The sequence below is a fragment of the Genypterus blacodes genome, unplaced genomic scaffold (genome assembly GCF_046128005.1).
Source record: "Genypterus blacodes isolate CSIRO-AG114 ecotype Tasmania unplaced genomic scaffold, CSIRO-AGI_Gbla_v1 ptg000067l_1, whole genome shotgun sequence".
In the NCBI taxonomy this organism is placed as follows: Eukaryota; Metazoa; Chordata; class Actinopteri; order Ophidiiformes; family Ophidiidae; genus Genypterus; species Genypterus blacodes.
In genome coordinates this window covers 10,810,959-10,838,331 of record NW_027466879.1, presented here as the reverse complement: position 1 = coordinate 10,838,331, position 27,373 = coordinate 10,810,959, and the positions used below count along the sequence as shown (strand labels likewise).

The 27,373-nt window shown below is 41.7% G+C and overlaps 1 protein-coding gene across 2 annotated transcripts; it reads right to left on the bottom strand.

Moving 5' to 3' along the window:
• Positions 1-116: 116 nt before the first annotated feature.
• On the bottom strand, positions 117-27,373 carry rhpn2 (rhophilin, Rho GTPase binding protein 2). 2 transcript variants are annotated; one of them, XM_076155559.1, is made up of 15 exons: positions 27,185-27,373; positions 21,780-21,895; positions 17,969-18,097; positions 13,204-13,279; positions 12,363-12,437; positions 12,068-12,192; positions 11,440-11,606; positions 8,632-8,819; positions 7,874-8,030; positions 6,488-6,607; positions 6,076-6,270; positions 5,530-5,606; positions 4,083-4,229; positions 2,850-3,005; positions 117-2,313 (listed from the first exon to the last, which is right to left on the bottom strand). In XM_076155559.1, exons 1-15 carry the CDS (start codon positions 27,248-27,250, stop codon positions 2,044-2,046), a joined length of 2,064 nt encoding a protein of 687 aa, XP_076011674.1. In that variant the 5' UTR covers positions 27,251-27,373; the 3' UTR covers positions 117-2,043. The 2 variants fall into 2 exon arrangements, with proteins under 2 accessions (XP_076011674.1, XP_076011675.1); XM_076155560.1 differs by having other exon boundaries at positions 5,560-5,606.

The window sequence follows — 27,373 nt, the reverse complement described above, 5'->3', positions numbered from 1 at the left end:
ATTGTGTGTTGGCTCACTGACTGAAGGCCTTGGCCAAACTTCATTCCAGTCATTCCTAAACTGCCTGGTGGCTCCAAACACTGAGTTGTACAGAAACACACAAAAGAATTCGAGGATTTGGTTTTACTCCCTATTTATTGAGATTTTAGTTGTAAAGTTACATATGTGACATAAAGAAACAATTATTAACAAAGCACTAACACCTCACTAACTATGACGCACAGAGAGCAACAGCCACGTCAAACATTTTGTAGAACAATTGTGTCACCACTTTGCATATAGACAAAGTCTACCACTTGGTCATTTGTATGAATACACATCTGTGAAATACTACACTCCTATTAAATCAACTGCATTGTTGTTATACACCAATTTGTAAATGTATCCTTCATTATTAAGCAAAAAAAGGCACTTAAGACAACATATCAAGTTAACAAGACAGTAAATAAATGATCTTAGAAACCTTCTCAGTGTTACTGGTTTCAAGACAAACAATTGCTCAGAATTAAAGGAAATACTTGACATTTTCGTGAAAGAGTCCATTAATCCCACTAAAACTGACATTAACATTTTAAAACATAGACAGAATATTCCAGTTCACCAAAGCGTTAAGCAAGCCTAGCAAAATACATTCCTACAACCACAGAAATCAAACGTGCAAAAATTGATAACTTCATTCACAAAACTACTTCAGAAACATACAACTTACAGGTACATACAGTATATATGTTGTGTTTTTATAACATAAATAATTTGATTATCAAATGTGTATAAGAATCTACTTTGTAGATAAAGAGATAGACCAACACTACAGTGTCAGTCAAATATAGGGAGTATTCAGGAATACCACGGGTAGAGGCACATAGTAGAAGCGGGACTGCGATCTTTGATCTAAGTCACTGTTCAGTGACCAGCTGGTTCTATGCGCCGCAGTCTGCCCACAGTCTTCCCTTCTTGAGACAGAATAACCTTCAACTAGAATGAGATTCACATTAACAGAGACACACAATTCATGCTCTTGTTACAAACAGACAAACCAGTCACAGAGGCATTTTGGCGTGTGGTGTATCTGACACGTTAAGCAAACTTCAAATACCAATACTTCATTTATGCTGTGTCCCAGGGATGGCACTCACCAGAAACAACATTCCTCGAAGGCTGTCTCACAAATACAAAAGTGACAATTCATTACAAAGATATATATATATGATTTTTAGCAGCTTACAGCGCATTGCATTCATCAACCCTCCCAAGAAAAGAAAAGAAAACAGCACAGTCTAATTACAATCTGTTTCTCTCAATAGCTGTTAAACAAGGTTCATGGTATGTAAATTTATATTTAGAAAATATATTTATTCTTAACTCCAATACAAAATAAAATGACCGCAAGTGGCAAATAGAGAGCACGAGTACGTTCCAACTGTACTCTAGCAAAGGCTGTAACTTGTACTGCACAGTGAGCAGCTACCTCAGTACACAATGACGCTAAGAAGAAACCACTTAAGCCACAACACAATCACCCCCTTGCACTCATGCAGAAACCAACAATGGGTCTGTTTGTACAATTGTGTTTCATCCTATAATTCACCGAGAGCTTGACTTCAAGGAAATCTACTGAGATGACAGTCTAAGCTCTTGGTATATATATATAGGCTGGAATCATAACTGCTCTGTTTTCCCCACTGTGCAGTTGTACTGGGCTGTGCTGTACACATACTGGTAAGGTACGCAATCATTCATGTTTTCTGTGTAGCTCGTTTCACTTCATAAATGTGCTCGGAAGGCATCTGGCCATTAACATAGGCACCCGTATATACAGAATATGGCCCTTTGCATAGAAGCTGGTGTAGATGTCATCATTATACTGATGAAATACAAGCTAAATACACTCCAGTGGAAAACCAAAGGGCATTGATTCTGTATTTTAGCTTTAGCAGGACCAGTATGGGTACAGCACAGTACTGATACTCTACTAAGGCCATAGAAGGGTCAATATGTATACTGTTCGACGATTGCAGAAACGTCTACACGTCTACAACTCGCTCAGTAGAGGGCGCTGTCATTGTTGTATGAGCTGGAGCTGGGGAAGGTTGGACAGGGTTTATTCCAGGGGAGAGCGCCGGAGTGGTCAGCAGTGGGAAGGCTGAGGGTGCTGGCGCTCTTCAGCCTGTTCTTCAGACCCCAGCTGAGGAAGGACGTCTTTTTGCTCACTTTGCGGGATTTGGGGCTCGTCTTGTCTTCGGAGTCGTGGGCCAGGCATATCATGGAGTATGTCTTCGGCAGGTTTCCACAGAAGGTGGCACTCTTATTTGGCTGCACAGAGAGAGGTGTTGACAGAGAAGTTTAGTGGAAAGAGGCAGTGGCAACGTGTTCAGGTGTCAGCATTTTTTGCTGGAAAAATCTGTGTTAATTCACTGTGTCGGTTAATCATTTGTCAGTTTAAGTAAATTAATACCCCAAGTTGTAAACTGGCTGTTGTAAAACCCATGTGACTGATATGAACTTTAGCTATTTGTCCCCTATTTGATCTTTTATTTCTTACTAATTAGTAAAGCTGTAAATAAATATCTGTGTCTAATACAGGTTTGCCAGTTTACTCTATGGGCAAAAAGCTAATGGCAACCGTATAGTTCAATCACACACTGGCAAAAATCCAAACAGGCTTTTCTCATGGGAAACTTTACAGACCTTGGCAAGGCTCACTACCTTTACGGAGGAACCTGAAACTAAAAATGCCCTCAGGTCATCTGATGCAAAGAACAATTTTGTTGTCATCATTTGTCATCCAGGTGAACCAAACGGCTGAGTTTCCTCTAAGCCAATAGGAGGGAAGGGGGAGTATAGCATACCATGGGAGGGTTGCTGTCCATCACAGTGACCACCTGGATATCGATCCCCTTCTCGTCCACATCTTTCAACAGACGCATCACTTCGCTCAAACCCAACCACTTGCAGTCTGTGTCACCCACTGCAACAATGTGGTCACCCTCTTTCAGCCCATCAGCCTAGAAAAGAGATAAGTAGGGAAACAATGAACAGGGGGGACTGATAAGTGAAAAGCCCTGATAGTGCAGCACACAGAGCAAATGTTTATAGCAGGGGGTTTGTTTGAAACCAAGTTTCACCTACTTTCACTAACACCCTGCAGGCAGTTTGGCTCAGCAAAGCAAACACTGTGGTTAAGTCACACGATCTCATGCTATGCAAAGCAACACGCTCTCTGTGTCTGAGTGTGTGTGTCTATATGCAAATAGTTCCAAAGCACAGTATATGATGGCTGTGGGAAAACGTTCTTATCTACATCAGCTATTTCTGTCTGATAACTTCATCCATATTAGTCAACACACAAGAATAAGTCAGTTCTACAATGATCCTGTTGAAGGCATTATTCAAGTTGTAAAGAGTTTGACCCAGTAAGGCTTATAAAACACTAATCTGTTTCTTTGTACAGTCTGCAAGGGTTAAAAGAGGCCACTTCTAAATGAGCATTCAGACTAAAAGGATTGCAGAGAGCAAATAATCTGTTTCTTAATTAAATCAATAGCCACGGGGCTGAGAGAGAGAGGGCGAGGGGTCTCCAGGCATTCTTTGAATGTGAGACCTGTTTTGGTTTCAAAGAATGACTTTATTTGTAAAAGGTTCACTGAGCAGATAAGACTGTGTATTCTGAACATATTTGATATCTAGCATGTTGGTTTACTTTGCATTTCAACCTCCCTGTTCTCTGTTCTGCAAACAGAGCAACTCCTCCCTGCCGGCAAATCCTGCTGCAGGTAAAGCACGTTTACATTCAAGCAAACTGTGTCTAGCTTGCCTTAATGCATGCATGTACGTGGGCCTATGTATTGCAAAGAAATGTCTTATTATTATTATCATTTCATGAGAGAACAATATGGCCTCCAGTTGAAGCAAAGAAGAGGGAAAAAAACAGTTTTAAGCATTTAAAAAGGACCATGAAAATTGAAATATTTGCCAGTCGCTGGATTGGCAAGTTCAAGATAATATTAAAGTCAATGTGTCTCTTCATGACCTTTCATGAATCCTGTTGGCTCATAGGTGAGATAAGTGTGCTAATAACTCACAGCAGCTGAGCAGAGGGGGTCCAAGGAAACCACCTCGACAGGCGCCTCTCCCCTCAGGGTGAAGCCCAGGTCTCTGTCTTCTGAGCGGATCCTCACTGCACGTGGTGCCGTCCACCTCTGCTTGGCTGTGAAGAAAGACAGAGGGCCCTGACAGAGGGGATGAAGGGGTTAATACATTCTCTCTCATTAATTTTAAACAGAGGACAAGCCTGAGAACAATGCATGTGTATTATAGTCGACATTTCATCTTATTTCATATAATCTTGGAGGATTTGAGTCCTGTGATTCTTATCATGGATGCAGTCAGTCATTAAGACTTAAAGAGAATTTTATAACAAAAGACTGACAGGTTTAATTGCATCTAACATCTGCAAAATTCAGCTCGGACCTTTGTTTTCCCTTTATTGTAATAAAGGTCATTGCAAGTTCATGCAAACTTCCATAGGATTAAGATTAACATTAAAATGAATTTTTCAAATATATGTCGCCTAACCTTAGCATATGTATTTTCTGTTTGTGTTATGATTTTATTTTGAAAGTGAAACGCCTTAAATGATACCCATACTGTAGGTTTACTGTGTTTACTTTATGCCAATGTTTGTAATGCCATCTTATGAACTTTGTTTCTGAGTTCTTGTTTCACTGTCATAGGATGCTATTGTTTTTGTTTTTTAAGGGTAAATGGTTGTGTTTGCAGCAACAACACAACTGGCAACTGGCAACAACTCTTTGACCTGTCAAATCTGCATGAGAGATCATCAGCTTACAGGTCCGTGTTAGTGAAGCTGACAGTGACAGTGAACCATATCACGATTATCCATGACAGTTTTAAGAAACAACAAAGAGCACGGTTGAATGATGGGTGAATAACACATGAATATTACATTTTAGCATGACAGATCCATGTAGGAATTAACACCTTAACCTGGAGTGCAGTGGTGCTATTGAGGCAAAACATCTAATAAACTTTAGATCAGAGAACATTCTTCTCTCCCCACCATGGGGTCAGAACACTGTCTATTTTCAAGACAATGATACAATGACTTCATAAGAGATTTTATTTCCCACGATAGCACCACTAAAATGAAACAAAATAGTTTCAACGTCCAATGTCCTAATCCTGCTTTCAGAGTGCAGCTGAAGGAAAAGCTCAGAGCACCTCTGTCAGTGGTTAGGGTTAATGTTGAATTTGTTGCTCTGGATGAATGTTCAGGAGGCTTTGGTCACGTGATCTTGCAGTGAGTCAAAAAGTGCCAAAGCTTCCGGGAGACTCATCCGTGATTGTTTGTATTCAGGAATGACAAAAACGCTCCAGGCATTGAAGTAGGACTGAAAATGACGCAGCCAAAACACACCCAGAGCCATTATATGTCACATCCAGAATAAAGCAACCACCATACATGTGAAAACAGCAATGTTAGTGGAAAAGGATTAGTAACCCACATACCAGTCTTTGGAAAAAGTCGGTGACTTTCACCTTTGTGGTGGCAGGAAGTTCCATTTCTGCTTTATACTCTGATTTAGCTGAAGAGAGGAGGAAAACAACAAAGCTGTCATTTTACAGTGTTTACTTTCACAAATGTCGCCTGCAGAGGAGCAGGCAGGCAGTTAGCAGTGTCAACATTTCATCTTCTGTACCTGGAAATAAACCTCCCTTATCTACAGTGATTACTGCAAAGAGGCGTGGCAGACCACACAAGAGCCTTTCGCAAATTGTTTCCTGAGAGACAAATGTCGTAAAACAGCGCAGCACAATGGCGCTGCATGACATCATTTGTGACCTGTTTGTTATGGTAACAACAGGGTGAATGTCATGGGTTTCTAGGTCAACCATGGAACCAACCAGGAAGAACAGCTGTCACCAAAGTCACAATGAATAAGGACTTCAATAATGTGTTCAATGATTGGACTGATCCGTCTCCTCCAGTCTGTCTTAAACACCTATGTCTTTTTGATTACAATATTTTGGTTGTTAGTTTGTTTGCCAACTCACAGATGATGTCCGGGGCCACCACGTAGTCAGTGAATTCATCCTCACTCTCATTTTCGGTGAGCTTGTTGAGTGAGCGCTGGTGGCTGACTCGCAGGATCTCCTGCAGGATTTCCAGATTGTTCAAGTGGTGACACAAACCGTGGATCCTGAGGGCCTCCTCATGACCCATGATTGCTCGACGAATGTGAGCTTGACCTGTCGAGAGCCGGGAAGGATTAGCATTGGAAGGAGCAGAAGAAGAGTATGGAGAGGTGGAAGAGCGGATGTAGAGATGGTGAGGGGAATCAGGTTAAACAAGCGCTTATTTTGTGCTCACAATTTCAAAAAAGCTAAAGGGTAATGCGCTTTTCAAAATTAACCCTTATCATATCAACATCTACTGTGTTCTACTGTGCTTCAAATGATAACTTACCAATACGTGTACGTTCATCCCTTTTCTTCAGAATATCCAGAGGAGTGCACCCCTCAGGGAGTTGATCATAGACCTGAGACAAAGTCTTCTCCTGCTGGTCCTCATCATCACTTGGATTCACTGGACACAAAATTAACAGAAGCAAAGAAAGACAACGTCAATCATTTTACAAACATCTATGCCCATTCTGAAATGACAGTTGGCAACTTCTACGCGTCTAGTAAGTACACATAAAAAGAACGTGTAGATAATGGCAAAACCCTTGAAAAGAATGAGGATGCAAGACAAAGAAATGGCTCTGAAGAACAATGACAAAGAGGCAGCATGATGTATCAGAGGAAATAATCAGCAATAACCCGTTCTCGTGTTGACAGCAGGATTTCACAGGGAAATGTCAGCGTTTTTAGTGGCCCCACCTGCTCTACAGGGACTGTGTTCAGTGTTTATTAAACACTGTTTGTGATTAATGAGTTTACAACCCCACTCGTCATTCTGTTAGGCGTCGGGGCTGAGCCCTCTCTCTTTACAGTCCTGTGGTCAATTGCTCATTTCTCCTCATTCACACAGGAATCTGTTAATGAGCTGCCAAACTCAGAGCTGTCTCGCTCCAATGTGCATCTATTCAGTTCCATCTCGTTCAGAGAGCCCAACTCCATACATCCCCTCTACAGTATCACACAATACATTGCAAACGTGGAATAAAAAGAGAAACGGACACGACAACTGTATGAGGTGTAAACTCTCAGTTTGTCCATTGTTGTTTTTCAGACAGTGAGACGATGCTACAAAACTGTGATGGCACTGCAGTCTACTTCAACCTTTGCTCATTAAAGCAGCTCTCGTTTTCCTTTGCACCCATTTATTCTCGTTCTCTTTCAGTCCATCCCACTGTCTAGGGTCTGGACACACAGCCTTTTCTGTACCAAGCTCTGTGTGTGTGTGTGTGTGTGTGTGTGTGTGTGTGTGTGTGTGTGTGTGTGTGTGTGTGTGTGTGTGTGTGTGTGTGTGTGTGTCTCTCTCTCTCTCTCTCTCTCTCTAAATAGCTGTTATGTAATGATGTTGTGGCACACTGGCTCAGTCTAGTCTAGGGTAGTAAAACTTACTCATACAGCAGTCCAAAGTGAATCTAAAATATATATCATTAATGGGAGTTGTGATTCTAAATCCTTTGACACCAATCCTACAACAGCTTTACTAAAACACTTAAATGAAAAAAATAAAGAAATGGTGGAGAAAATGGAGAAAATACTCTACCCTACTATACCCAAATTGTGTTGCCTTTGTTGGCATAACTATTAATATTGAACAGTGAATTCATTTTAATTTGGTTATATTGCAATTTTCTATTCTATAGCTGTATCATTAATAATAAAGTGTTTTTCTTACACTGGTGGTCCAGTAGTGCAATGGCTACAAAATAGTGTGCCATGGAACGGTAGTGGTTGGCTTTCACTTGCGACATGGTGGACCAGAACAACGGGACATTGTCTTTGACTGGCGTCTGGATCATGGACTGGTGGACTTGATCGTAGATTTCTGAGACCTGGCAGGAAAAGAAGGATAGAGTTACTGAGCGAGCGTTGAAAGCACTGATCAAGATTGACTCACCAATAGAGATGAGGACTGGAGGGACATTATTACATTACATTTACATTAACAGAATGGAGGCTATTGACTTGATTTATTAGCACTTAATAACAAAATTACGTTACTAAATATACGTTAAATACTGTATACTCCCTCTGTATATATGTATGTGTGTATGCTTCTGTTGTGTCTATGAATGTGTACAGCTGCTTACCAGAGCCAAATTAGACACATGTACCTGAGGACAGCAACTGCTTGAAGTCAATTATAATCTTTAAAGAAATATTAATATAGATTGTTCAATTTTAAGTTAGAGTCAAATGGATCCTTGTCTTTGCAAAGGTTGTTTCAGACTGCAAACCTCCAGCCCAGTCTGCATCCCTACGCAGCCTTCAGCCACTTAGAAATGATTGTTTTGGTTCCCCAGTTCTGGCTCTCACCCACCCACCACATGAAACCTTATATGAAATAGATTAAATGTTTGCCCTTGTGTGATATATTTCACTTGTTCCTCTGAGTTTGTTTTGGAGTCTGATTCAAAAAAAGGAAATATTTACCTTAGAAGCCTCCTGGGCAATTTTCAGCAGGGCGAAGAAGTGGTTTCGGATCCCGGCCAGGGCGAGCCTCTCAAACAAACACTCCTGAGCCTGGGCTAACATCATGCGGATCAGCATACTGAGCATGGCCGGGCTCATGTCATAGCTCGGGGTGTGAGTGAAGGTCTCCTTCAGATGGTTCAGGATACCTGGAGCCGAGGGAAGAGGTCACCGCAGCTCAAAGTTAAATCATTACAATTTTCCATAATCATAGGTAAGCATTATTTTACTTGAGACCGTTCATTTTCCATGTAACCCTTGTGGCTCTGCTGTAACATTAGGGAGATTCAGTGACTTAAGTGACTTATACATAAGCAATGATAACTATTAAGGGAAGACTGCTTGTATCTTCCCCAGCTTTCCTGGTAATAAGGAAAGCTGGATTTCTTGGTCAGGATATGATATTAAAAAGCACAAGCATGAACTTTAGTATAAGCTTAATTTGATTCTGTGGAACCCAAAATAAAAGCCTATGTACATCTCTGCATGCTCTTGCTTTTGAAATGCGACCTCTGTGCTAATCGACCTCATCAATACTGCAGTCTGTGCTTTGGTCTCGTGCTGGTACAATAGAGCGGAGTTGCATGAGGAAAGGTGTAGGGTTTAAAGGGTCAGCTCAGTTTGTTTGGGAAAGCCAGACATGTGAAGTGTGTTAAACGTGTCACTGGGACTTTTGCACAGTATGGCTGGAGAGGAGGAGGTTAGTTCCACCCAACAGATCCGGCCCACAACAACAGACCACAACGTCTACAGCAACATCATAAAACCAGCATATAGGGCCGCTTTTTCTTATAAAATACTGAACCTAATTACCAACATTTCTGGTAACAGGCACTTGAGGAAGCTCCACATTGAGTTAAGAAACTGATATTTCAATGGCACTGTAATTTGATTGTGATTCACGGCTTTGGTCAAATCACTTTCCTCCTTTCCTGACATCTGCAACCCTTAACCAAACACCGTCTAATATAATAATAAACCCTCTGCTCGTGGATCAATGTCTGTGTTCTTCTTTTACAATGAGCCAAAACACAAACCTTCTTAAATTAGTTTTTCATGTTAGATGGAACCAACAAGCCCATCTGCGTTCCAACTGGGAACGCCTCCCTCTTATTTTGCAGATTAAAACCCCTGCAGCAGAGACTTGCAGACAGCTTAATAACAGAGTGCTGCCTCAGTAATGTTCATCCAAGGTTCTGCCCTTACTTACTTCTCCTCCTATCCTGTGGATCTCTTTTGTTTCAATTGCTCGAGGGCACTGCAGCAGGCCTGCAGCTTTTTTCACTTCGACACCAAGCATCCCTAGTTGTCACCTCCCATGTTAGTTACCTTTGCCAAGAAGGTTTGGTATACTTTTGCCTGTGCTGTTTTGTGGTGTGTCTGTCTGTGCATTAATAAGCAGGACTACTAAAAGACAGACTGAATTTCATGAAACTTTGTGAACTGGTTGGAACTGATCCAGGGAGAAACCCATTAAATTTTGGCCGGGTAAATTTGACATTTTGGCCTTTCACTTTTGAACTGAAAGTCATTGAATCTAAATATTTGTTCTCTTTGGATTCTGTGGATGGACCTGCATTTATCCATAAAGGCCACGCCCACTTTGCCAAACTAGATTCACAACCATTGAAAATTTTCTTTTCTTCTTTTTTGTATCTCCTTCTACAGTTTTCAGTGAATTGTAGAATGTCTGGACCAAACAGACTCAAATGATATATTTGTTTTTAGACATTCCGCCATCAATGGATTAGTGTATTGTAACTTCAATCACTACATTTGTAAAATAATGAAACAATTAATTGACCTGATGTTGGCGCTATAACAACAACAGTTACATTTCCTCATTAACTTTGTTCTAGTCAATAACTTGTTGGGCCTGGCAGGAGGTATGTACTGTACATGATGTAATGAGTGCCCCTCTGGTTTATTACAGGTTTTTTTTCCTACTGGAGGTAATGTTCCTCATAACAACATAATTGTTTTATTTCATACAAACTGAAATTATAGCCATCACAGGAACAAAGCCAAACCCCTGGCATGACCAGAGCTATAATTATTATGGAATATGCTGCTAAGTCGAATTGTATCAAGACCTGTCTGAGCTTCTTGAAACCTTTATGACTTGTTAGAGACAATTTCATATGATTGGTGCTTTCCTGGAGCTAAACTACAAGATTGGCGGCATTCATCATCCAGTACAGGAAATGGCTACAAAGTGGATGAAAAGCAGAATTTGGGAGGAAACCAACATGACAACACAACAGAACGCTGCACCCGACATCTTTCCAGACCAGAGTTATAGCTTGGTTTCCATGTCAATTGTTTGTTTGGAAAGCCCGTAAGAACAACATAGGTGGCGTCACTTCCTCTCTATTATGCAGTTTCCTTTCTTTGTTGTTATTCTTGCTCTCTGTTCTCATTACTTATCAAAGGAGCATCCCGTGAATACTTTTGTCAATGCGAACCTTAGAGAACATCAGCAACTTTTACCATTGTGTTAAGTGGTTGGAACACATTTTCCAATGTTATTTTTAAACTATCCATTTATTAGGGTGAATAATAACAGGGCTTGATGTTGGTAATGAATGCATCATGTACATTGAATGTCTTGCCCATATTGCAAAACAAGATAAAGTATATCTGATTATCATTTCATTAAGCTGACATTCCATTTCTCCTTTGATGGTCATGGATTCAACACTTTTTTGGTTACAGACGGTTTCTAAAATGATTTGATATAACCCGCGAGTCACTTCTCTCTGAGTTTACCTGCAGCTTTCTGGAAAGAAGAGATGGCGTCCGCTAGGCCGGCTACTGTCTGTCGATCACAGCGAGTGCCTAACTGGGAGTAGAGCGCTGCCATGTTGAAGAGGATGCTGGCCTTCTCTAGTGACAGGTTCTGTTGGCACACAGGTACGCCGGTAAAGGAGTCATACCTGGAGGAAAGACACATCAGTTGTTATGCATGCGGGAGGAAGACCTTTTATGTGCTATTTTTTGTATAATAGCGTTCAAAGCTATTTCAAAGTGCCTTGACAAGAATGAGCAGTTAGCGCTTCTTCCCATTCAACATTCCACCACAAAGTGTGTTCATGTCTCACTCCTCCTTCATCCCCTTGTGCCCTTTACAACTAAAGGCCTCTGATGTTTTAAGCCTTTAATCTTATCTTCTGCTTAATTTTTATCTCTACTGAATAAACCAAGAGGTAAAATCAATGTAGGCTTAGAGTCTCAGTGGGCTTAAGAGCAGGTGAAACTGTTCATTGTTCATGTTTTGATACATGAAGCTCTCTTTGATTGTTTTAACAGGTGCTCTGTCAAATGGAGCCTGATATTCAGTTTGTACTGTGTGTAAGGTCTTATTGATACATGCTTGAGTGTTGGCGTAATTGTTTACCAGGTGAAAAAGATGCCAGCCAGGCGGGTTGAGGAGAAGAATCGGCTCTCCAGCAGGGGAAGGTGGCCGAAATATTTTGCCAGCAGCTCCACGCCAGCCTCGCTTCTGCTTGGTGTTCGGCAAGCCTGGGAAAACAAAAAAGATCAGATACAGTCTGCAAAGATGAAGGACATTCAGAGGTGAAGGTATACAGTGTTTTTTTTAGAGAGATTTGTGTTTGAAATAAACAGTGAAAATGATGATACCATTAACCTATGAAGCTAACTCATCATATGTTAGATCAGGGTGTATGTACCTGTCGTAGATCCATCAGATCTGCAATCTGGTCCTCAAAGGTGTTCTCCTCACTATAGTGCTCCAAAATGAAGTCCTGTCAAAAACAAACCAACGTTACATAACGATATTTATCCATTCAATAACAATACTAATGTTGTAGCAGTGCTAATGATTATTGAAAGGTCAACTTCTTCGGAAAAGCGCCCAAATGTTTTATGAGAATTTAACCTGTGAGCTTTAATCTACAGGACAGCCTCTCTCAACTGGGCCCCTGGTCCAACTCTCCAGTGCCAGATGGACAGGTGAGTGCTGCCATTGTGTCCGAGCCAGCACAGGTAGGAGACACCAGGTCAGTGAGATTGAGGTGTGATTACAGTCATTAAGAGCTGAATTAATCATCTCAAACATCACTTAGTGAGAACACCTCCCACGATGTCTGCCAAGACCCAGAACAGCTGCGGCAGAGTGTTCTAGTAATGTGTGGCATGGAAAAGCACTAACCTACTTGTTTTAGTCACTATTTACTATTCCTGAAGTGAATCTGATCCAGACAGTTGAGGATATGACTTAATGTAAAATAACCTAATAACACAGCAACCAGTGTGGATCATATTGGATGTTTTCAGCGGAATATCTACATGTTTATGCATTCTAAACATTTCAACCCCAATTCAATTGTTGAAAAATAAATTCTAGCAGTCTGACAACATCAAATAATATATAAATATACTGCTACTAATCTGCTACAATCTTTAGGATCTTGACTAGTGTTTAAAACGAGGGTCTGTGAGTTTGAACATTTGTCACCTCATTCCTGCAGAATATTGCATCTGAAAGCGACGGGTCTGTTTCTTCTGTACCTTAAATGGAGCAGAGAAGTCCACATCTTTTGTCTCCTTCAGACCCAGAGCAATAAGGGGGATGTGGGATGTTTCTCTGTAAGCAAGACACAAAAACAATGAGTAACACGTTCACTCAGAGCAGACACTGGCAAATGGAAACTAATATTAACATACATTGACCATGTGCTTGTTAATAAATCAACAGAATAAAGGGGAGGAAACGCAGGCATTCAGATGTGGTTTAAGATATCATGAAAGAGGCAACTCCCTTTGACCACAGCACCAGCCTCGTTACACAACAGATCCAGTTCAAAGTAACCAGGAATGTTTATCATGCTATGAGCAGCTCAGTAGTTTGACAAAATGTTTAATATCTAATTTTGTTTAATATTTGGCATGGTTTCAAAGAGAGGTAGGCGGAGCACTGTGCAGGTCCTCGTCTCTCTTTGTACCCTAAATGTAATACACTGCAGCAGCAGTAACATTCCTCTCCTGTCCAGTCGTATCTTCTGCCATTTTTAGCCCACCAAGAAAAAGTTTAGTCCTGATAAAACTCCACCTGATAAACCTTCACTTCTTTGTTCAGCTGCTGCTTTGCTGGTTACGAGCTCGCTCCAGCTAAATTAACCTGATTGTCGTAGTTGTTGACAGATGGAAAGCAGCTCTCACCTTTTATCTAGACCTCTAACCGGAGAAATACCTGCAGCTGATTTTGCTATAAACGAGCAGACAGCCCTGCTTAAGGTGACTGAATGAGGTGTTACTGAACAAACTGTTGCGTCTCAACAGGATGCAACAGCTTCTGGATTTCACTTAATAGGGCTTTAACTTGCAGGGAGTCCAAACACTAGAAAGACTTTCAGCTCAAACTTAAGCAACCAATGCTGGAATGACAAATGATGAATGATTATTTTAATAAGAATTCTTTCCCTCTCAGGGGTCAGATGTAAAATACAACTGTATCCCCGCACAACATGTCAAAACTGTAGATTTCAGAAAAACAATTCCTGAAATTCTCTCATCGCTTGATGATAAGGCAGCATTCCACTGACACACTGGCACTGTGAATCACAAAAAACCCTCATTCATCAGAGAGAAAGAGAGGCTGTGGACTAATCCTTTAGTACTCACAGATGAGATCACTCTGGAGATTTCTATGGTTGAAGGAGGCTTCGGGGGGGAGGTAAGTCAAAATGTTAAAAGCACACACACACACACACACACACACACACACACACACACACACACACACACACACACACACACACACACACACACACACACACACACACACACACACACACACACACACACACACACACACACACACACACACACACCTTCCCACCCCTTACTAATGTGCCAGGAGACATGGAACAGACCACCACTGCCATGGTAGCCCGGTCCAGCTTCGGTGTTCACCACAGACCACTTTCCCCCTTAGTTTCAGGGTTTATAAACAGAGGAGATGTCTTGCATTTGCTCCTGTGGGAGTCCAGCTTTGGCTTGTGTAAAAACAAGCTGATATGAAGAGACTCCCACTACAAGAAGGAGATATGGCGGACTGTTAAGCATTTATGTTTTACCATGTAGCAGGGCCTGGGCGCCATGGATGAAGTATGACTGTAATGTTGAGAATGTATCTCTGCATTGACTCACATTATCATTAACCCACTCACGTACAGTAGGACTGGAGCTAAAGATTATTATCACCATCCTTGAGATTTATCGCTCAGTCTAACATTCCTCATAAGCATTTCATAATGATAGTAAGATAACGTTGATATATTCTGAATGTGCAATGAGAAGATGAAAAACATTACTCAGTGAAAATTGCAAAAAGTTCAAATCATTCCAGCATTACTAATCACACCAATATTCTTACTTCTTTATAACCTCTGGTGAGGGTCAGAGGTCATGGTACATAGAAATGAATTAACACAAAGGCATTTACTACAGTATAAACATTTACTATGTGACAAATCCCACTAATCTACTTCACTGTCATTGTATATGTTTTCTGACAGTGACTCACTATTGGCCATTCGTATGCGGTGATTCAAGGAGGTCACACACTACACATGCTGTACGAGTCACATATGTTCCCTCTGTTATGCATTACCTCATGCTAAAAACCAGCCTAATCTGGTCTTCAGGTGAGAAATAAGTGGAGAAAGGTGCTATTCAGAGGCCGGTGAGGTGGTGGGAAACGTGGGGAAAGGTGAGGAGAGGCTTTGTTTCCTAACTTAAGGCTGAGGTTGTATTTCAGGCTAACCTTCCATTGTGGCTGTACGGCGTCATCCCACTGAGACACCTGCTCAGAAATGATAGGAAGTCGACGCTCTCATAAACCTCTAGTGTTTCCACTTCACGTGACGGCTGCACCTGTGCATACATGCATGACCTGAAAGTGTGAATATGATGTTTTGCACCTTTTAATGTTCTTTGAGACACGTAATGGAGGACAGGTGACGACAGGGCCTATTGTCTGAGCGGTGAGCAGGTGATTTTACCGTCTGTCTGATCCCGTGTGACAGAAAAACACATGGAGTTAAAGATGGAGGCGAGAGAATGCTGTAATAGGAAATGTCTTTCTCTTAGCGGTTGGTTGGCAGACCTTCTCTCTAAGTCGGTGGTTTTCAGTCCTCAGCCATGGAAAAAAGTCTGCTGATCTTGATTCCAGCAAATGACTGAAGCAGCTGATCTCACTGGTGACGTCTTCATCTCTGGTTGAAAGTGAGCTAATCAGCTGCCGGAGTGATTGCTTGGGATTGAAACCCTGTGCCTTTCCTGGTGGGACGCTGAAGACGTTATGAGGACCAAACCGTTTTCTTTAAGCTCTGTTGTGCTTTGGAGACAATTCCGAAGCTGTTTTTCTAGCTGTTAATTTTCAATTAAATTCTGAGTGGAGACATTTTTCCAGCAGTGACCGAAAACCAACGCTGGTTGAGTGGAAGACACCAAACCTCACAGCTCGCTTACTGTAAATTCCTGTGGCTGATATTATTAGCTAAATTACTGAGTGCAACACAAACTACATTCAGACAAAAAGTAGCCGGTCTGGAATCCTGACGGTAAAAAACCGTCGTGTCACCAATACACACGTCATGTGTCGTGTGTGTGTCTGTAAGCCTGCTGTAGCAATGATTTATGAGAATTAGGTGAATGCCTCCCAGTCCTGTGTAAGCAAATCAAACCAAACCAGGCGACGTTCTGTGCCAGGGAAACTTGATATTTTGGTTTAATGTAATTTATGTCTGATTTTAAAAGGGAAACTTAGATGGAAATTCAGAGAAATGTTTTAACTGGGTCAGAAGCTCATGAAGAAGAAATCTCACATAAGTAATGCCTCCCTGTCAACGACCTTCAGCAATGTTGCTGTAGTTACCGCCTCACCATAGCCCATCCCCCACCGTCCTCCCCAATCGGCCTCCATCCTCATCACTTTGTTGTTCTGTTGTGATTGGTCGCCATGGGACACACAGCCTCTTCTAGAGAAGCACGCACACCATGTGTGTGATGTCTGCAATATGTATATGCATGCAATTATGTGCATGCGTGTGTTAGGCATGATGTACAGGTGTGTGCAAGCTTAGTGTGTGTCAAGTGTCAAGTGTCTGTGTGAGGCGTTTGTAAATTCATAGTACAAGTGTAAAATGTCTATAGTTTGTGTGTATTCATAGTAAGAGTGTAAAATGTCTATAGTTTATGTGTATTGTTAGTGTGTAAGTGTGTGTGTAATTATTGGGGAGCAGCACCTGGAATCAGAACTGCTTGAATCTGAGATATACTGTATGATAGACCTCACATGAAGGCAGATCACTAGTGGTTTAGACTGACACTGTATGATGTCATGATATAGCAGTTATACAAGTTATTACAACAGATATATAAGTCATTAGCTTCACAAAGATATTCACATGATATCACGTGTATTTCTCTGTTAAATCCTTTATCTGCTTGCCTCAATTGAACACACTGACACGTGACTAAGAAGATATACTTGTCCTACTTACTTCCATATGAAGTATCCTATACATCTGCACGCTATAAACCACAACAAAAGACATTGGCAAACACTAACAAACACACATACACACACCCATACACACCTGATCATTAAACCCTTCTGACAAAGTCCTTGTGCTTGATGTTTATCTGAATTTGCATAATACCTCAGATCATTGTTGCCTTGTTGCACTGTGTACAAAACCAGCAGGTCCAGTTAAACAACAACATACTTCTTAAACACCACTCTGTCGGTCTTATGTTTTTCTATACATCTCTGGTGCTCTGTACACACCCTTTTTCCTGCTGCTTTGTCATCAGGTAGCTTTAATATGTCTGCAGATCTGTCGGCGCTCTCACTGTGCCTGCAGATACTTCTGCCCGGCGTTTATGTGTTTTAATAAGTAATCTGTCACGCCTCAAACCTGTAAAGCCTTTTAGCGTAGAGCACATAGAGTCATGACGCTTAGAGACAAGGCATCATAAATTAAGTTCACTAACACTGTGCCAAATCCTTCTCACTCCTGGTGTAAACAAAACTAGATACAATCAAAGTCTCATGAGAACAAATTCCTTCCATTATTGAAAAAGACTTCTTTTATCTTACTGAGCTCCAAACAAACCTGTACTTCAGGTCTATACACCTCTCATTAAAATGGTCATGGAGCCACTACTAGTTCACATGACATCATAATTGGGTCAATGACAATCACCAGCATCTCTCCCATTGTATTCGTCATGTTGTTGATGATGTGAGAGTTGTATTTGTACTTACTGAGTGCTTTGGTAGACCTCCACCGAGCTGTTGAGGCCTTCCAGCTGGCCCATCAGCAGCTGCAGGTTGGAGTTAACATAACTCAGCTCCAACATGACCATCTCTTTGACTTTGTTGTTAGATGTTGCCCTGTAAACAGAAGAGAGGGAGAAAGGGAGAAATATTTTATTGTGCTCTCTGACTTAGCCAAGCTCCTCTACAACAAAGTACTAAATCAAATCTTCTTTCCCAGGTGTGTCGACCATTGTGTGCTTGATTTACTGTCCACCACACAGTTCAACCCACTCTCAAGCACAGTTACACTCCCTAATCCACCGGTCATGCCCAGGGTAAAATACTGTAATGCGAGATAAAAAGGCTACAAGTGTCCAAGTATACTTGGCAGCGTGATGAATGCAGATGTTTCCTCAAAGGTCACAAGTCAGGTCAGCTACAGAGCAGCAGGCCTGGGGGCTGAGGGACAGTGAAACCAAAACCCTCGTCCAGTTTGACCATCCATGACAAAAGTGCTTTACACTTGCCTGAATGGAGATGATTATTTATTGTATATTCTTTGTATGGATATTTGTGCTCAGATCAGACCTCGAAAGGAGCGAAAGAGACAAGAAGGGTTGTAAACATCTGTTACTAGTAGTTACGTAAGGAAAACTGAAGATGAAAGGAAGGAAGGAAATCAAAACCATGCTAAGAACAGAACCAGGACCTGGAATAACATCACAAGTCTCATTGTTAACGCACAAATTGTTTTTATTGAAGACTTTGTCGTTTTTCCCGTCCCTCTGTATGTCTTTCACTTGAGCTCCCACTGGCTGCTGGCAGTGCCAGTTTCAGATTTCAGCCTCTGCAGTTCACAACACTGCGCCGTCGCGGTGCTGACAAAATCGTGTTTATAACGTGTTTGGAAGAAAATCATTGCCCTCCTGGTCTGTGGAGTCACAAATCTTGAACACCGTCATTCTAGAGAGTATAATCGCTTTACACAGACAGCCTGACTCAACGCTGTGCTTTGCTTGATTGGGTGTAATCATAGTACGTGTATAGCAGAAGAAACAACAAACAGGCTCACTGGAAAACAGAGATATGGTTCTAGAGAGCTCTGTATGTGTGTGTGTGTGTGTGTGTGTGTGTGTGTGTGTGTGTGTGTGTGTGTGTGTGTGTGTGTGTGTGTGTGTGATTTCCTTATCTCTGGTTAGCAGCCAATCCTAAAACCTATTCTGTCCATCCTAACTGAAAGGAAACGCAGACGTACACACCCACCCAAACCTGTCGGACCTGGAGATCTTTTACTGCCTCATCAGACCGTGTCTCTCTGGACGCTCTGTAACCCGATATTATGGTAGAAGCGACATTTGACAGAGGAGGTGAAGTGTAAGGATGTGCTGGCACGATGTGAAGTTGAAGGTTGAAGGAGAAATTGAGTTGAAGGTTGCTCTTTCTTACTCACCATGCAAGTATATGTACGATCCACTAATAGACTCTGACACATTACAATGCAATATAACAGCACACACACACACACACCACTGCATCACTTCCTTTTGGTCAACTGAAGGTTTGGTCTGGGGAAGCCATCAGGGTGGAGGAGTTAGAGGTGTTGTGGTTTGGACAGGATGGAGGGCTCTTACAAGCACATAGGCTATAATTAATATCTAATTTAATATCTAATCATCCCACAGAGTCTGGGAAACAGGCTGTTAACCGGCAAGTGTGGTTTCTCTGGAACTTTGCCTGCTCTCTTCTCTGGAAAGGCTGTTTTCATTTTCACGGTGAAGTCAGATTTACAGTTGTTGTTTTTTTTCCCTTCAAGGCTCCGGTCCAAATAGAGAAATTGAGTACAGATAAGGATTATTGCTACTGAACTGGCAAGGCTAAGTTCATACAGAGGAGAGGAGAAGAGAGGAGAGGAGAGGAAACGAGAGGAGAGAAGAGGAGAGAACAGGTCTGACCAGCCAGACTCCACCTGTTGCTGACAGGAGGAGGAATGCAGACCAGAGGGAGCGAAACAAAGAGAGGTAAGAGCGAAGTGATAAAGTATCAAGCCGTACCCGGAGAAGCATAACTGATCCTGATGAAGTGTTTTTCATACTAAAAACACAACTTGATCCGTTTGATCTCCTGTCATGTGGTCAGAAAACAGGAAGTAACAGAAATGTTGTTCCACCACCTGAAGGCCCAAGGTCAACTGAATACTATCTACCTGTCTACAATCACACTGCAAATGATTTTAAGTCATATAAATAAAGCTAAAAACTCAAGTATGCATACTGGCTGTGCTCTGTACTGCACATGGGTTGCGAACTGCGCACGCACACTCACACAAACACACACACACACAAAAAAAAGCACACACACACTCAGTTTGCCTTTAGCTGGGCAGACTGTGAAATACTGGAGGAATGTGCAGGCTTTTGAGGCTGACAGCCGGCTTAGACGGGCCTAATGGAAAACAGATACACACACACACACACACACAGACAGGTCTGCCCCCTCACCAGACTCATCTTAACACAGACAGACAGAGGGATGCACCAGGTAAGCTGTTGGTAGACGTCCAGCCTGTGTCACAGGAACCAATGCAGCTTTTCCCCTTTGACAAAATCATTCAGCTTCAGCAGTAAAAGACACCACAGCAAAGCTTTCATTTCTGACAAGAAGACATTCGGTTCACTAAACTAAATGCCGTCCTGAAACACACTGTACCCTGCCAACCTCCACGCAAACACACACAGAGGTCAACCTCCACACGAGGCACGTGAACACATATGAAATCTGATTCAATCCTATGCAGTGCAATCAATCTGATCCATTGAACTCTTCATTACAACCAAATACTATTCAAAAAGAGCCTCTGAGCAGCGTCCCCATGATCCTGCAGGCAGATCATTTCTCGTGCCCGTTTCTGCTTCTACTTTTGTCAACTTGACTTTCTGGTTTCTATCTCCAAACTTCTTCCAGTTGACAGACGAGTTCCTTTCTCGTTCAGCAGGTTCTGGTAGTGGGACATTTCAACGCAAAAATCTAAAATAATCACCCTCCTTTGTCACAGGAACTAGTTTCCCAAGCCTTCATGAGATTTTTTTGATGCTGCCTGCTTTATGCTTTATTACACATTAACACATCTGACCTCTGACCCTTAAGTCAAAACAGTCTGTCAGGTTGGTAGTTTGGACTTTAGATCAGCTGTCAGTCTGTGTGTCGGGCTCCAGTTCCCTCAGCTTTGACAGTTACATTGTACTTGCGGACAGAAATGTGAACCCTGATGCCATCATGCGCCCGTGCAACAACAACTGCTTCAGGAGGATTTCCTGATTCATCTTTTCAATCTCAGAGAACAGACAAGTGTCTGTGAGCTATAGACAACAACACTCCTTGTTGGCAGTTGTTCCAATTCCTTGTTCCTCACTGTATTCAGCCTTTACTGCAGATACAATGACACTAAGCTTGACCGTCTCATCATGCAATAGATTTGTTTCTATGGCAATGAGAAAGTGTACACCATTAATACTTTGCATATACATTGATAAATAGTTAGAAATAGTATCTTTCTGTGTCCTTGGTCATTCCAACAAGAGTCAAATTACAAAGACTCCAGCAAATATTAACAATTTTCAGAGGTTTCATCCATACAGGACGGCACAGTGAGTCTTTGTTTTCAGACGGTACAGTACGATCCTCCTCTCCTCTCCTCTCCTCTCCTCTCCTCTTATCATGCGCTATCATGTAACCCACGTTATTTTGAGTCTAACTTGGAACAAATTTTGACAATGTTAAGTGCGTGGGCGTATGTGAGATCCTTGGTGTTTGTTCTTACTTGAGCAGGTTCTCGGCTCCGGCCCTCATCCGCATCTGTTTGATGATCTGCTGGTTGAGACCGGCTCGCTTATTCTGCAGTTTGCTTCGTCCAGTCTGGGCAAAGGGGTTACAGCCCTGCAGAAACAAATTTGTCAGGTTAATAGAGTTAAATGCTATAGATAAAATGGAGAAACCTTTGAAAAAATAACATGATTATGAGCTTTTTGGATCATTTAGGACAAGAAAATCACTTTTATACTTACAACCTTTAAGGGCCCATTCATAGTGTATTTTGTTTGTCTGCCTTTATTTCATTCTATTTCCACTCTTTCAATTAGTAATCAAAGTAGAAATTAAAACTGCAAATCTCCAATTCCATCATCATAAGTTGGCCAGTGTTTAAAGGGCATCCTCCATTATAATTCATTAATTGTGACAATGCTAATTTAACAGCACATTTCTTTCCCATAGACATTGCTTTCTGTACAAGCGTGTGAACAAGTTCTGCTCTTGTTCAAAGTGTTCATAGATAATGTTCAGAATGTTCAGAGTGTAACGATAAGGTTTGTCCATCAGCTCAGTACCTTGTTACAACTGGAAATCAAATGCCCTTCATCTCCTTTCCCCATTGTTTACATGTTTGAAAGGTGTGTGTGTGTGTGTGTGTGTGTGTTTGTGTGAGACTGTACTGTATGTCCTTGTCACTATCACAACCGCGAGTGTCCAAGCCTTAGGTCAACATGTTGTCAGTCACAGTAACACAGACGTAACCACAGGCGTTCACAGGGTCTGAGTCAGCACAGCAGAGGTGTGGCCTGTGCATTGGGCACAAACCCAATAAACCAGTTGGTTCACACTCCTCAACTCGCAACCCATTAACTCAGAAGTTGTTTATCTGATACAATGTGAGGTAAACAGAAGATTTCCAAGGAAGGGAAATCTTAGGCAACTGGGATTGAAGAAGTTTCACCTCTCATCCCTAAGGTGAGGCTTCTTCATTCTCATCCTGAAGTGAAGAAGACTTTAGGCTGAGAGGTGAAACTTCTCTTAGGGCAAGTCCAGTTGCCCAAGATTGACTTCCCTTGGATACTGTGACCTGGATCTTCTTAACTGTTTAAAATCTATGTATGTGCAAATATGAAACACAGAAGGACGTCACAGTGCAAACAACTTAACCTGACCAAACACTAAATAAATAAAGACAAAAACAATTCTACTTGACCTTTAATCCTAAGAGTGAGCCGATAGAGGAAGTTTGGGTTAATGTGAAACTTGCCTTTTTTAAGTGAGATGTTACAATCCAAAACCTTTCAACTCTCGCCACTTGCACTTGGGCACTCCTGAGCGAGAACACAGTGACCTAAGATTCTAATGATTAACCATTGGAACAATTGAAACCCTTGACTAACAACAATAGAGTTGTATCGGTGATGCCAGGGGTGTGGCCCCAGCTGGAAGTAACAGCGGCTTATTCTTGGCAAGTAAAGCAGGTTGATCGCTCACATGGTTGAGAGGGTGTGGATCCAAATATCAACACATCAGTCATTACATCAAATGTGCGCAAGATGCAGGAGTTACAGGGCGAGGGAGTGGTTAGTTGTCTGGAGGTAACCACAGCGATATGATTGATACGATCCTTTCCCTTTTAACTGCGTGCACGATTCAAAATTATTGACTGCAATGACGTATTTAAAGAGCCAATGCCAGTTTAAGTATGGCCCAATAACCTGTTTATAAAAAGTACATTCATATACGAAAATTCAGTACAGTACAGAGAAGTCAAATGTAGTCCTGAAATAATCAACATGAGCAACCGCAGACCACATGATGACAACTTGATGACATCTCACAAAGGATCCGTATCACATTGCTCTACCTACTAAGCTACACCGCCACACAAAACTGAACCCCTTAGTGTCCACTGAGCCACTGAGGGAATTGAACCCCTCTTGTGCCTTGCTCTGCATACTGCCATGCTGGAACAGAACGGGCTTTCTTTCTCCGAACAACACACAAAGACATTGACAGTGCAATCATTCTTACGTTCCCCGACCAGCAAGTGGCTCTGCTGTTGTATAAGAAGGGCTTCATAAAGAAAACATGGAGTAATGATTCATGGGATAGTTGCTTTGTACAAATGGTGATTAACGTTGGCAAGTATCCAGAGGGAGGATTTAACCACGACCCAGTTAAGGTTCTCAGCATGAATTGAAGTTCTCCTCGCAGCGCTGGCATCAAAATCAAACAAGTCATCTTCCTCTATATCTATTTGTATCCAGTAATTAAAAATTACACTTTGTGATATACAACAATTAACATTTTAACATCGGAAACAATAGAGAAGCTGTTGCTGCGGGTGGTTTGCCATATGGTTTAACATGTGGTCACCAGCTTGTGGCATCGCTTCTTTGCGGCTGCACAGTTACTGCTGTGCCTTCCTCCAAAGATGCCATCATTCCAGGAATTTCATCTGAAACAACGCCAATCTACAGCCAGTCTGTTTCCACTTTCTGATTGTTCACTTAAGTAGGTTTTTGTGATTGTGAAGGACTGTCACTGCCTGCCTTACAAAGTAAAGGACCATTAAACTCAGGAACGTGCAAATTCTCAGGGCACGATCCGTCATTGCAACTAACGTCAAAGTCATAATATGAAACTGTCTATATGTCATTGTCATTCTTTTGCATTAATTTATGGAAGAGTCAAAAATGGAATTATGGCCTGGATTATACCCAATTTTACGGGCAAGCATTTGGATTATAGAGGCAAATTTGTCCTTTGCTGTGGGTTATTTCCTCCACTGCTTCAGTTAATTACTCAAAGAGACAATAGTTGATTACAGTTAAATCTCTCATTTCTTTTTCCAACACAAACCCTGCTGAGGAAAATCTAACCATGCCTCCAGTTTGAGAGAGAGCCGGGCTGGTCTGTGTACCAGGACACATGTTGTCAATTTGTCTGTGTGGTTTGGCTGAAGAATGGCCGTAGGCCAGATGCTACGTCAATGCTCAGGATGGCCGAGGAGGATAAGGAGAAGAAACATGCCGATTCTGCTTTTTGTTTTGCCATGTTTCCATCCTAAAGTCTTTCATTCGGATATCAGCCAGCTGGAGGTGAAACAGTGGAGGGTTGGGATGAGAGCCATGAACCGCAACAGCTCCCTGGAGCACCAGTCAAACCAGTGAGGCCATGTAAATCATCTAACTCATTTTCACCCAGGAGGGAGAGGGGGTACACAAAAACTGAACCAGTGGCAGTCCTGGCTCCATTTGGTTAAAAAAGAAGAAGATCAAACCTATTACAAATTACAAATCTCTTTACCATTACAACAGTATGAGAATGCACAGTTAGTCATTGCTCTGTGGTTTCAGTAAATGTGCAAGCCTTTTCATTTTGAAAAGGGTCCCACAGTGAAAGTAAAGACTCCTGAGCGAGAGAGAAAAACAAGTGAAAGGAAACGCGAAAAAGGAGAGGATGAGTTAAGGCCTCGAGTTTGGGTTTCAATAGTAAAGGAAACAGTTTATGGTATTAAGCTCCACTTTCCCCCAGCATGTCCTGTAGCAGATCCAGACACCGACTCCCACTGGCCTTTATATAGACACAGGAAGTCCAGCACAGAGCCTAAATCCAGACAGCGTTCAGATGAGGATTCGGAGGATTGAAGGACACAAAGGGGCTCTTCAGCGGCCCATCTAAACACGCTGGTCTATAAACACACTCAGACACCAGTACAAATGTGGACAAACGAGAGATGGAGCACAGCACAGCATGGCAGCCCCGGCACACAGTCCAAACACACTGGCTTTCTTTTCTCATGGCCTCAAAGCACACAGACTTAGGGATCCTCCAGCCAATAACAACACATCAAAAATATCATTAAAATGTAGGACATGGAGATGCGTTTCGACTCGTGCACTTCACGTACGTTACTTTGACAAGCTCAAAGGTGTGATAATGGCTCACCTAATTTCCATGATCCTTCAAGTCGAACACAAACAGAGGCAGGGAAGCTCATCTTATCTAACAGGAGCTGCTTGTCCACTGCACATTTGCATTTCACACTGAAACTAGTCACAGAGACTTTCCCCCTGATTGAAAATGTAGAAGAAACTTTACTACCTTCAGCACCAGCATTACAGGAGGTCAAAGACCAGGGGGGTTTTGACCTAACAATATTTATCTGAGCACATAAAGATAATCTCCAAAGAGATGTAAAGAAAACAAATCAAATCCGGGTTTAAAATGAGATATATTGAACATTTTTCAACCAGATAAGAGGGGAAAATACAAACCATTTCCACCACCACCTTCAACTACATATATGAAGCAGATTCATTACTTTGAATCTCAACAATGCTGCAAATAAAATGTTTCCTTCTCGCTGTCAGCAGTGATCACAAATCTACCAGCCGACAGGAAGCACGGATGCTGATTACAGTATTACAGGATGCTTAGTCACTAACATTTAATAGGCGCTATTACAGCAGTGGAAGCACAGCTATTATGTGAGTAACACACTCTCACACACACACCCAGAAACACCTGAAGCTGACAGCGCTGTGTTTAGTGCTGCTGTTGGTGACACATCAGGAGCTGCTGCTGCTGCTCTACTACATTCTACCACAATGAATCAACAATACACAAAACTTGTATGCTATTTTTTAATAAAAAGTATGAATGGTTGGATGATTTTTGGTCACATTATTAGGTACACCTATGTGTGTTGAGGCTGTATATTGTGTTTAAACTGGATTGGTTGTAGCAGTAATGTTTGTTCACCCTATATGTGTGTAAAATATTAGAAACATTATGAGTTTAATACAATAGGACAGCTGACAATGGTCCCAAAACTTACTAAAGAATGTATTCATATACTATAATAGCACTCTGTACAGGTGCCTGATAAAAAAAAGGACCCTGGGCCTAATTATTTTTCATTGAACTACAATGTGAGCGTTTAAAATGTATGTGAGTTTTCATTGATACGTCATTTTAGAATTTTTATTTGTATTTATTCGTGTGTATGTTGTATTTTAGTACATTTCAAATACAATACCCCTGACAGTGTGTGTACCTTCAAACACTCATTCAGCTCATTCTAGGTTGAATATGAAATATGAAAAGCCTGAGTAAATAAAGATTTGTATGAGGTGAAGAGGGAACACTAATGGCAACTACCTGAATCTGAGCCCTCTCATTCCACGCCATTATCAGTCTAAAACTGTTCGCATTGAAAACCACTGTGATCGGTGAAACCAAGGACGTCAATAGTGAAACTCACAGGACTTTTACAGAAACAGACACATTATAACACCGATATTTCTGCCTAACAGTTTGCATTACATCAGCCTGAGAAGTGTCACCTGTACAAAGCGTTTTGATTTTACCACAACAAACTAACGTGTGTGTGATGTAATAGCTCACCTTTCTGAAATAACTGCTGTCCCCCCCGCTGTCTTTGATGCCGTTTGGTAAAATAGCGTCCGTCATCCTGAAGTTTCACACAAGTGGATTTAACGCAGACTGCTGCTGGTCAACAGGTGTGTGTGTACGTGTGTTCTCACACCGACGTGTGTGCGTGTTGTGGCTGCGAGTGTGTGTTTTCTGACTACT